At 49.4% G+C, this 12,350-nt stretch overlaps 1 protein-coding gene across 1 annotated transcript; it reads left to right on the plus strand.

Moving 5' to 3' along the window:
* The first annotated feature begins 2,469 nt into the window (after window positions 1-2,469).
* LOC110497002 (C-X-C chemokine receptor type 1-like) lies at window positions 2,470-12,138 on the plus strand. Its single transcript, XM_036984405.1, has 2 exons — window positions 2,470-2,479; window positions 10,713-12,138. Exons 1-2 carry the CDS (start codon window positions 2,470-2,472, stop codon window positions 11,780-11,782), a joined length of 1,080 nt encoding a protein of 359 aa, XP_036840300.1. The 3' UTR covers window positions 11,783-12,138.
* Window positions 12,139-12,350: the final 212 nt, after the last annotated feature.

A 12,350-nucleotide genomic window follows, 5' to 3' on the forward strand; every position in this document is an offset into this window, starting at 1 on the left:
ATGCTTATTTAAGATGGTGAGGAAGGCACTTTTAAAGAATAACCAGGCATCCTTTACTGACGGGATGAGGTCAATATCCTGGCCAGGTCGATTAGAAAGGCCTGCTTGCTGAAGTGTTTTAGGGAGCTTTTGACAGTGATGAGGGGTGGTCATTTGACCGCAGACCCATTACGGATGCAGGCACTGAGGCAGTGATAGCTGAGATCTTGGTTGAAAACAGCAGAGGTGTATTTAGAGGGCAAGTTGGTTAGGAGGATATCTATGAGGGTGCCAGTGTTTACGGATTTGGGGTTGTACCTGGTGGGTTCATTGATAATTTGTGTGAGATTGAGGGCATCAAGCTTAGATTGTAGGATTGCCGGGGTGTTAAGCATGTCCCAGTTTAGGTCACCTAGCAGCACAAGCTCTGAAGATAGATGGGGGCAATCAATTCACATATGGTGTCCAGGGCACAGTTGGGGGCAGAAGGTGGTCCATAGCAAGCGGCAACGGTGAGAGACTTGTTTCTGGAAAGGTGGATTTTTAAAAGTGAATGCTCAAATTGTTTGGGTACAGACCTGGATAGTAAGACCGAACTCTGCAGGCTATTTCTGCAGTAGATAGCAACATCGCCCCCTTTGGCAGTTCTATCTTGTCGGAAAATGTTATAGTTAGGGATGGACATTTCTGGTTTTTGGTGGTCTTCCTAAGCCAGGATTCAGACACGGCTAGGACATCCGGGTTGGCAGAGTGTGCTAAAGCAGTGAATAAAACAAACTTAGGCGGAGGCTTCTAATGTTATCATGCATGAAACCAAGGCTTTAACGGTTACAGAAGTCAACAAATGAGACCACCTGGGGAATGGGAGTGGAGCTAGGCACTGCAGGGCCTGGATTAACCTCTACATCACCAGAGGAGGAGTAGGATAAGGGTACGGCTAAAGGCTATAAGAACTGGTCGTCTAGTATATTCAGAACAGAGAGTAAAAGGAGCAGGTTTCTGGGTCGAGATAGAATAGATTCAAGGCATAATGTGCAGACAAAGCTATGGTAGGATGTGAGTACATTGGTGCTAAACCTAGGCATTGAGTAATGATGAGAGAGATATTGTCTCTAGAGACGTTTAAACCAGGTGATGTCACCGCATATGTGGGAGGTGGAACTAAATGGTTGGTTAAGGCATATTGAGCAGGGCTTGTGGCCTACAGTGAAATAAGACAATAATCACTAACCAGGACAGTAATGGACAAGGCATATTGATATTAGGGAGAGGCATGCGTAGCCGAGTGATCATAGGGATCCAGTGAGTGGTTGGGCTGGCTGGAGACATGGCGATTCAGACTGCTAGCAGGCCGGGGCTAGCAAGCTAGCAGAAGAGCTTTAGAGGGACGTCGCGACGGAGGAAAGTCTGTTTTAGCCTCCGTGTGACGTCGATAGATCAGTCGTGATGGATTAGTAGGGTTCCGAGTAACAGAGAGGACCTAGTCCAATTAGCAAAATAGGTATAGTGGCCCAAGAAATTGACCGATGGATCTATTCAACAGTCCAATATGCTCTAGACAGCTAGCGGGCCGTGGCTAGCAGGCTAGCAGATGGGCATTCAGGGGACTTCGCGGCATAGGGACCAGTTGAGTACCCCCTCGAGCAGGTTACGTCGGTAGTACAGGCATGAAGGATCGGCGGGGTTCCGTGTCCCGTACCGGCAGTAGAAGGGGTCCGGGTATTGTAGCCCAGGAGTGGCTGATGGGCCTCTTCAGCTAGCCGGGAGAATGGGCCTAGCATGGGCTAGCTCCAGGCTAATTGGTGCTTGCTTCGGGACAGACGTTAGCCAGGAGTAGTCACTCGGATTGCAGCTAGCTAGCTGCGATGATCCAGGTGAAAAGGTTCAGCGCTTGCGGTAGGAATCTGGGGATATGGAAAGAAAATAGGTCCGGTTTGCTCTCGTTTGAGTCGTGTTGTACATACTGGCGAGAGCTTTCCGAGCTAAAGGTTAGCTGATGACCGCTAGCAGTGGTTAGCTGACTACTAGCTAGTAGCTAGTGAGCTGGCTAGCTTCTGTTGGGGGATCCCAGTTCTGAGGTAAATAAAAATACTTCAGAGAAAACAGATTCACACCACAGTGGGTGAGGCGGGTTGCAGGAGAGTATTTTGAAGTTGAGGTTTAGAAAAATATAAAACAGATATGCGAAGAAAAAGGTATAAAAAGATATATACATATGGGACACGACAAGACAAAGGACAAAGACGTCTGACTGCTAAGCCATCTTGGATGTCTTCTTGACAAGTTAAGAATATATATCACTTACTGACAAACTCAATGTTTTGTTTATTTGTGATCGTCTGTGTGTTTATGTGTGTGTGAATGCCCACATTTATTGCTAATTTGTGGTTGGGGGGAGTTTTCTCTGAACAGGTGGTAGTTCGCAGCCCCTGGTACTTGTTTAGGCTGTAGTTGAAATGTTCTCCGTTGAATATTTAGTTTGGTTACGTCATGTATCAAGGTAAGACCCAAGTGCAGACTGTGTGAAGTAACAATGTTTAATGTAACAACAGGGGCAGGCGAACGATAGGTCAAGGCAGGCAGGGCTCGATAATCATTAGTAAGAGCAAAGGTACAGGACAGCAGGCAGGCTCAGGGACAGGCAGAGTTCAGTAATACAGGGAGGGGCAAAGGTAGACAAGCACAAGGACAGCTGAAACAGATCAGGGCATGACATGTTAGGCCAAGCCGACTAGCTGTGGATCATAGCCGGGGTTGTACTGGACTAACGTGTGTGTAACTATTAGGCCCATTGGTGCTCATCTTAAAGTGGTACTCCAGTCTCCTTTGAATCTCACTGTCACTCCCTGACCTTAGAGATCCTTTTTATTCTCTATGTTTGGTTAGGTCAGGGTGTGACTCGGGTGGGAAAGTCTGTTTTCTATGTCTTTGTTTTTGGCCGTGTGTGGTTCCCAATCAGAGGCAGCAGTCTATCGTTGTCTCTGATTGGGGATCACATATAAGTTGTCATTTTCCTTTTGGGTTTTGTGGGATCTTGTTTTCTGTTTAGTGTCTGTACCTGACAGAACTGTGCGCTTTCGTTTTCACGTTTGTTATTTTTGTTTGAGTGTTTTTGTATAAAGTATCATGAACACTTTCCACACTGCGCTTTTGTCCACTCCTTTCGACGAGAGCCGTTACAGAAGATCCCACCACCAAAGGACCAAGCAGTGTGGCCAGGAGGAGCAGGGTTCCTGGGCCCGGGAGAAAAGGGAGTGGAGGACATCCTGGACCTGGGAGGAGGTAATGGCAGGGGACAAGACCCTGCCATGGAAGCAGGCGGAGGCAGCGAGTGAGGAACGGCGACGATACGAGGAGTTAAGCAAATGATGGAAGCCCGAGAGGCAGCTCAAAATAAAAATTGGGGGGAGGGGGCACACGGGGAGATTGGTGGAGTCAGGGTTTAGACCTGAGCAAACTCCCCGTGCTTACCGTGAGGAGCGTGTGACTGGTCAGGCACCGTGTCATGTGATGATGCGCAGGGTGTCTCCAGTGAGCATTCACAGCCCGGTGCGCTCTGTTCCAGCTCCACGCAGTTGCCATGCTAGAGTGGGCATTCAGCTGCGCCAGCTCTACACATGATATCCCCAGTTTGCCAGCACAACCCAGTGCGGCCTGTTCCAGCTCCCCGCGCACTTGCCGTGCTACAGGGGTTATTCAGCCAGGACGCGTTGTGCCAGCTCTACGCTCCAGACCTCCAGTGTGCCTCCACGGCCCAGTATATCCTGCGCCGGCTCTACGCACCATGCCTCCAGTGCACCTTCATAGCCCAGTGCGTCCTGTGCCAGCTGTCCACACTCACCGAGCTAAAGTGGGTATCCAGCCAGGACGCGTTGTGGTAGCTCCACGTACCAGACTTCCAGAACGACTCCTCAGTCCGGTGAGACCTGTTCCTTGCTCCACATATGAAGCCTCCAGTGATGATCCATGGCCCAAAGCCTCCAGTGATGATCCATGGCCCAAAGCCTCCAGTGATGATCCGTGGTCCGGAGCATCCAGCAACTGTCCCCGGTCCGGAGCCTCCAGCGACGGTCCCCAGTCCGGAGCCTGCAGGGACGGTCCCCAGTCCTGAGCCTGCAGCGACGGTCCCCAGGCCGTGTGTGGTTCCCAATCAGAGGCAGCTGTCTATCGTTGTCTATCGTTGTCTCTGATTGGGGATCACATATAAGTTGTTATTTTCCTTTTGGGTTTTGTGGGATCTTGTTTTCTGTTTAGTGTCTGTACCTGACAGAACTGTGCGCTTTCGTTTTCACGTTTGTTATTTTTGTTTGAGTGTTTTTGTATAAAATATCATGAACACTTTCCACACTGCGCTTTGGTCCACTCCTTTCGACGAGAGCTGTTACACTCATTTAACACCTGATTTACTTAACAAAAGGCACACCTCAATAGGTGGTCCAGGCATGTCACATGTCATGAGGATGGCATAACACGTTCTCATCAGACCAACTCCTTGAATGCCCTACAGCTTGACGTTTGCAGTTTTGCCTATAAAACACTATATTGCTCAAAGCATATTTTTGTACCCTTCAGTGTGTGTATTTGACTGTAATTATTCTTGGGATATTGCTTTAAAAACAGTAAAAGTTCAAAATCACTAGAGGATGTCTTTAAGTGAAGATGTCTCGACAAGGGCATCAGAAGTTAAAGGCTAGTCTTTCTCTGTCTGTCTCTATCTTGCCATAATATATATAGTAACGTCCTCTCAGATTCACCAACAGCTGACAGAAAAATAAACAGTCTAAAAAGTTCCAAACTATTGTCAAACTCTTTTTGATAATTCAATGAAAAAGTGGAGTGTATGACTTTCACTTGTAATCGTTGAGGAGGCAGAATTTGAGGCTCACAAATGACGCACGTGCAGTGACACAATATTGGTCACTAAAACAGGATATCTTGACACTTCCATCCCAGCTGTGATGTCTTTAAAACAGTGGCAATTCCCTCTTCATTATCATAGAGCTGGTTGCAAAAATGACAGGTGAGAACCTATATAGTTTGTAGAATACTCATGAAATTCGGATGGAGGGATGGATTTAGGTGGATGGATGGGTGGGTGGATGGATGGATGGGTTTGGGTGAATGGGTTTGGGTGGATGGGTGGATGGATGGGTTTGATAGATGATGGATGGGTTTGGATAGATGGATGGATCGGTTTGAGTGGATGGGTGGATGGATGGGTTTGGTAGATGATGGATGGGTTGGGATGGATGGGTTTGAGTCGATGGATCGGTGGATGGATTTAGGTGGGTGGATAGATGGATGGGTTTGGATGGGTGGATGGATGAGTTTGGGTGGATGGATGGATTAGTTTGGGTGGATGGATAGGTTTGGGTGGATGGATGGGTTTGGGTGGATGGATGGGTTTGGGTGGATGGATGAGTTTGGGTGGATTGATGGATGAGTTTGGGCGAATGGATGAGTTTGGGTTGATGGTTAGATGGGTGTCGGTGGATGGATGGATGAGTTTGTGTGAATTAATGAATGAAGGGATGGGTTTGAATGGATGGATGGGTTTGAGTGGATTGATGGATGAGTTTGGGTGGAGGAATGGATGGGTTTGGATGGATGAGGGATGGGTTTGGGTGGAATGGATGGGTTTGGGTGGATGGATGGATGGATGAATGAATGGGTGGATGGGTTTCTATCTTGCCATAATATATATAGTAACGTCCTCTCAGATTCACCAACAGCTGACAGAAAAATAAACAGTCTAAAAAGTTCCAAACTATTGTCAAACTCTTTTTGATAATTCAATGAAAAAGTGGAGTGTATGACTTTCACTTGTAATCGTTGAGGAGGCAGAATTTGAGGCTCACAAATGACGCACGTGCAGTGACACAATATTGGTCACTAAAACAGGATATCTTGACACTTCCATCCCAGCTGTGATGTCTTTAAAACAGTGGCAATTCCCTCTTCATTTTCATAGAGCTGGTTGCAAAAATGACAGGTGAGAACCTATATAGTTTGTAGAATACTCATGAAATTCGGATGGAGGGATGGATTTAGGTGGATGGATGGGTGGGTGGATGGATGGATGGGTTTGGGTGAATGGGTTTGGGTGGATGGGTGGATGGATGGGTTTGATAGATGATGGATGGGTTTGGATAGATGGATGGATCGGTTTGAGTGGATGGGTGGATGGATGGGTTTGGTAGATGATGGATGGGTTGGGATGGATGGGTTTGAGTCGATGGATCGGTGGATGGATTTAGGTGGGTGGATAGATGGATGGGTTTGGATGGGTGGATGGATGAGTTTGGGTGGATGGATGGATTAGTTTGGGTGGATGGATAGGTTTGGGTGGATGGATGGGTTTGGGTGGATGGATGGGTTTGGGTGGATGGATGAGTTTGGGTGGATTGATGGATGAGTTTGGGCGAATGGATGAGTTTGGGTTGATGGTTAGATGGGTGTCGGTGGATGGATGGATGAGTTTGTGTGAATTAATGAATGAAGGGATGGGTTTGAATGGATGGATGGGTTTGAGTGGATTGATGGATGAGTTTGGGTGGAGGAATGGATGGGTTTGGATGGATGAGGGATGGGTTTGGGTGGAATGGATGGGTTTGGGTGGATGGATGGATGGATGAATGAATGGGTGGATGGGTTTGAGTGGATTGATGGGTTTGGGTGGATATATGGATGGATGGCTGGATGAATGGGTTGGAATGGATGGATATGTTTGGTAGATGGCGGGATGAATGGGTTTGAGTGGATGGATGGACGGGTGGATGTGTTTGTATGGCTGGATGGGTTTGGGTGGATAGGTTTGATAGATGGCTGGATGGGTTTGGGTGGATGGATGGATGGGTTTGGACGATGGATGGGTTTTGGTGGATGGATTGATGGATAGATGCATGGGTGGGTGGATGGATAGGTTTGGGTGGATGGATGGGTTTGGATGATGGATGGGTTTTGGTGGATGGATTGATGGATAGATGGATGGGTGAGTGGATGGATGGATGGGTTTGAGTGGGTGGATGGATAGGTTTGGGTGGATGGATGGGTTTGAGTGGGTGGGTGGGTGGATGGATGGGTTTTGGTGGATGGATAGATGGATGGGTGGGTGGGTGGGTTTGGGCAGATGGATGGATGAGTTTGGTGGATAGATGGATGGGTTTGGGTGGATGGATGGATGACTTCGGGTGGATTGATGGATGAATTTGGGTGAATGGATGAGTTTGGGTTGATGGTTGGATGGGTGTGGGTGGATGGATGGATGGATGAGTTTGGGTGGATGAATGGATGAAGGGATGGGTTTGAATGGATGGATGGGTTTGAGTGGATGGATGGGTGGATGTGTTTGCATGGATGGACGGGTTTGGGTGGATGGGTGGATGGGTTTGGAAGAGGGCTGGATGGGTTTGGATGGGTGGATGGATGGGTTTGGGTGGGTGGATGGATGGGTTTGCGTGGGTGGATGAATGAATGGATGACGGGATGACTTCGGGTGGATTGATGGATGAATTTGGGTGAATGGATGAGTTTGGGTTGATGGTTGGATGGGTTTGGGTGGATGGATGGATGGGTTTGGGTGGATGGATGGGTTTGGATGATGGATAGGTTTTGGTGGATGGATTGATGGATAGATGGATGGGTGAGTGGATGGATGGATGGATGGGTTTGAGTGGGTGGATGGATAGGTTTGGGTGGATGGATGGGTTTGAGTGGGTGGGTGGGTGGATGGATGGGTTTGCGTGGGTGGATGAATGAATGGATGACGGGATGGGTTTGGGTGGATGGATGGATGGGTTTGGGTGGATGGATGGGTTTGGAGGATGGATAGGTTTTGGTGGATGGATTGATGGATAGATGGATGGGTGAGTGGATGGATGGATGGATGGGTTTGAGTGGGTGGATGGATAGGTTTGGGTGGATGGATGGGTTTTGGTGGATGGATGGATGGGCTTGAGTGGATGGGTGGGTGGATGGATGAGTTTGAATGGATTGATGGATGTGTGTGGGTAGATGGATGGATGAGTTTGGGTGGATGAATGGATGAAGGAACGGGTTTGGATGGATGGGTTTGAGTGGATGGATGGATGAGTTTGGGTGGATGAATGGATGGGTTTGGATGGATGAGTGATGGGTTTGGGTGGAATGGATGGGTTTGGGTGGATGGATGGATGGGTTTGGATGGATAAAGGCAAGGGTTTGGATGGATGGATGGGCTTGAGTGGGTGGATGGACGGGTTTGGGTGGATGGATTGATGGGCTTGAGTGGGTGGATGGATGGATGGGTTTGGGTGGATTGATAGATGAGTTTGGGCAGATGGATGGATGAGTTTGGGTGGATTGATGGATGGGTGTGGGTGGGTGGATGGATGAGTTTGGGTGGATGAATGGATGAAGGAATGGGTTTGGATGGATGGATGGTTTGGGTGGAAGGATGGATGAGTTTGGGTGGATGGATGGGTTTGGGTGGATGGATGGATGAGTTTGGATGGATTGATGGATGAGTTTGGGCGAATGGATGAGTTTGGGTTGATGGTTGGATGGGTGTGGGTGGATGGATGGAAAAGTTTCGGTGGATGGACGGGTTTGGGTGGATGGATGGATGAGTTTGGATGGATTGATGGATGGTTTTGGTGGATGGATTGATGGATAGATGGATGGGTGAGTGGATGGATGGATGGATGGGTTTGAGTGGGTGGATGGATAGGTTTGGGTGGATGGATGGGTTTTGGTGGATGGATGGATGGGCTTGAGTGGATGGGTGGGTGGATGGATGAGTTTGAATGGATTGATGGATGTGTGTGGGTAGATGGATGGATGAGTTTGGGTGGATGAATGGATGAAGGAACGGGTTTGGATGGATGGGTTTGAGTGGATGGATGGATGAGTTTGGGTGGATGAATGGATGGGTTTGGATGGATGAGTGATGGGTTTGGGTGGAATGGATGGGTTTGGGTGGATGGATGGATGGGTTTGGATGGATAAAGGCAAGGGTTTGGATGGATGGATGGGCTTGAGTGGGTGGATGGACGGGTTTGGGTGGATGGATTGATGGGCTTGAGTGGGTGGATGGATGGATGGGTTTGGGTGGATTGATAGATGAGTTTGGGCAGATGGATGGATGAGTTTGGGTGGATTGATGGATGGGTGTGGGTGGGTGGATGGATGAGTTTGGGTGGATGAATGGATGAAGGAATGGGTTTGGATGGATGGATGGTTTGGGTGGAAGGATGGATGAGTTTGGGTGGATGGATGGGTTTGGGTGGATGGATGGATGAGTTTGGATGGATTGATGGATGAGTTTGGGCGAATGGATGAGTTTGGGTTGATGGTTGGATGGGTGTGGGTGGATGGATGGAAAAGTTTCGGTGGATGGACGGGTTTGGGTGGATGGATGGATGAGTTTGGATGGATTGATGGATGAGTTTGGGCGAATGGATGAGTTTGGGTTGATGGTTGGATGGGTGTGGGTGGATGGATGGATGGATGGATGGATGAGTTTGGGTGGATGAATTGATGAAGGGATGGGTTTGGATGGATGGATGGGTTTGAGTGGATTGATGGATTGATGGACGAGTTTGGGTGGATGAATGGATAGATTTGGATGGATGAGGGATGGGTTTGGGTGGATGGATGGATGGGTTTGGATGGATGAAGGGATGGGTTTGGGTGGATGGATGGGCTTGAGTGGGTGGATGGATGGGTTTGGGTGGATGGATTGATGGGTTTGAGTGGGTGGATGGATGGGTTTGGGTGGATGGATGGGTGGGTTTGGGTGGGTGGATGGATGGGTTTCGGTGGGTGGTTGGATGGATGGATGGATGGGTGGGTTTGGGTGGATGAATGGGTTTGGGTGGGTGGATGGATAGATGGATAGATGGGTGGGTGGATGGATGATGGATGGGTGTGGATGGGTGGATGGATGGGTTTGGGTGGGTGGACGGACAGAAGGGTTTGGGTGGGTGGATGGATAGATGGATGGGTGGGTTTGGGTGGGTGGGTGAATGGATGGATTTGGGTGGGTGGACGGACGGACGGAAGGGTTTGGGTGGGTGGATGGATAGATGGATGGGTGGGTGGGTGGATGGATGGGTTTGGGTGGGTGGACGGACGGACGGAAGGGTTTGGGTGGGTGGATGGATGGATAGATGGATGGGTGGGTTTGGGTGGGTGAATGGATGGGTTTGGGTGGGTGGATGGACAGAAGGGTTTGGGTGGGTGGATGGATAGATGGATGGGTGGGTTTGGGTGGGTGGGTGAATGGATGGGTTTGGGTGGGTGGACGGACGGACGGAAGGGTTTGGGTGGGTGGATGGATGGATGATGGATGGGTGTGGGTGGATGATGGATGGGTGTGGATGGGTGGATGGATGGGTTTGGGTGGGTGGACGGACAGAAGGGTTTGGGTGGGTGGATGGATAGATGGATGGGTGGGTTTGGGTGGGTGAATGGATGGGTTTGGGTGGGTGGACGGACGGACGGAAGGGTTTGGGTGGGTGGATGGATAGTTGGATGGGTGGGTGGGTGGGTGGATGGATGGATGATGGATGGGTGTGGGTGGATGGATGGATGGGTTTGGGTGGGTGGATGGAGGATGTGATGGATAGATCTATAGAAAGACATGTACATCTGTTGACTGTATAAGAAGCTTTAGATAGAATAACAGTATAAGACTGTTATGATCATATCATAAAAAGATCCCCACTGACTACGGTTTTCCCCATCTCCAACAGAGCTAGAACAATCATATGTCCTGGACTATGATTACAATTCAGCCAACGACTCCTATTACTTCAACATCACCTCCTTTGACCTGAACTTTAACACATTGTCCTGTGCAGCTCAGCCCCTTTATCCCGGTGCCGTCATATTCCTGTGTGTCCTTCACATCGCCATCTTCCTATTGGCTGTTCCTGGTAACCTACTTGTGGGGCTCGTGATTGGCTTCAGTCAACAGTCCCTGACCCCATCCGACGTCTACCTGTTTCACCTGACTGTAGCTGACGGGCTGCTGGCTCTGACCCTGCCCTTCTGGGCTGCAGCCACGCTCCAGGGCTGGATCTTTGGTGACTTCCTGTGTAAGTTCCTCAGCCTGGTTATGGAGGCTAGCTTCTACACCAGCATCCTGTTCCTGGTGTGTATCAGTGTCGACCGCTACCTGGTGATCGTTCGCCCTGCCAAGTCCCGAAAGGGCCGCCAAAGGGCCTGCAGATGGTACGCCTGCACCTTCATCTGGGCTCTGGGGGGCGCCCTCTCTCTCCCTGCCCTCTTCAACGACGCTTTCACGCCCCAGAGTGGTGGTCCGACGAGGTGTGCTGAGCACTTCGACGTCAGCAGAGCCACCCACTGGCGGCTCGCTACTCGCGGCCTACGACACATCCTAGGGTTCCTGCTCCCACTAGTCATCATGGTGGCGTGCTACAGCATCACCGTGGCCCGGTTGCTGCAGACGCGTGGCTTCCAGAAGCACAGGGCCATGCGGGTCATCATTGCCGTGGTGTTCGCCTTCCTCCTGTGCTGGACGCCGTTACACATGACGGTGATGGCCGACACCCTGATGAGGGCCAAGTTGGTGCGCTTCGACTGTGCTGTGAGGAACAGGGTGGACCTGGCCCTCCAGGTCACCCACAGCCTGGCCCTGGTCCACAGCTTTGTTAACCCAGTGCTGTATGCCTTCGTGGGGGAGAAGTTCAGGGGGAACCTGGTTGCCCTGGTCAGGAAGTCACGAGGACCAGAGAGGGGGTCGTCGTCTCGATTTAGCAGGTCCACATCCCAGACCTCAGAAGGGAATGGACTGTTATGATTGATCTGACAGGTTGTCTCCACATTACTTTGAATCAGGGTTGGGGTCAATTCCATTTGAATTCAGGAAGCACCCTAAAATTCCAATTCCAATGCTTTTCAATGCTTTTCAATGAGGAATTGGAGTTTGGTTCACTTTCTGAACTGACTGGAATTTAAATGGAATTAACTCCAACCCTGCTTTGAATAACGTATAAGATTGTCCCTTTGTAATATATTGTAGCCTAACATTCCTTGCTTGACATTGAATATGTGCTGGCACTATCAGGCTGCTCCTGTATGTATGTCTTCTTTAAGTTAATGTCCCTCCATAAACTAATGCCCCTGGTGTCTGTACATGTATATAATGCCCTCTGGTGTCTGTTGTATGACACAATAAACTCAACTGTGATGTGACCAACTAGTTCCAAATCTTTCAACACTCCAGAGTCAAAACAAAAAAAGTTACCTTCCAGGGGCTGGCAGATGTATTTTAGGTCTCAGGCAAGCTATCTCACCATACATGGTTCAAAAGGCTATAATTGGCTCCCTTCTAGTGTTTGGTATTAAGAAGGCCCTACAGCCGGTTT

This window comes from Oncorhynchus mykiss, chromosome 7 (genome assembly GCF_013265735.2).
Source record: "Oncorhynchus mykiss isolate Arlee chromosome 7, USDA_OmykA_1.1, whole genome shotgun sequence".
NCBI lineage: Eukaryota > Metazoa > Chordata > Actinopteri > Salmoniformes > Salmonidae > Oncorhynchus > Oncorhynchus mykiss.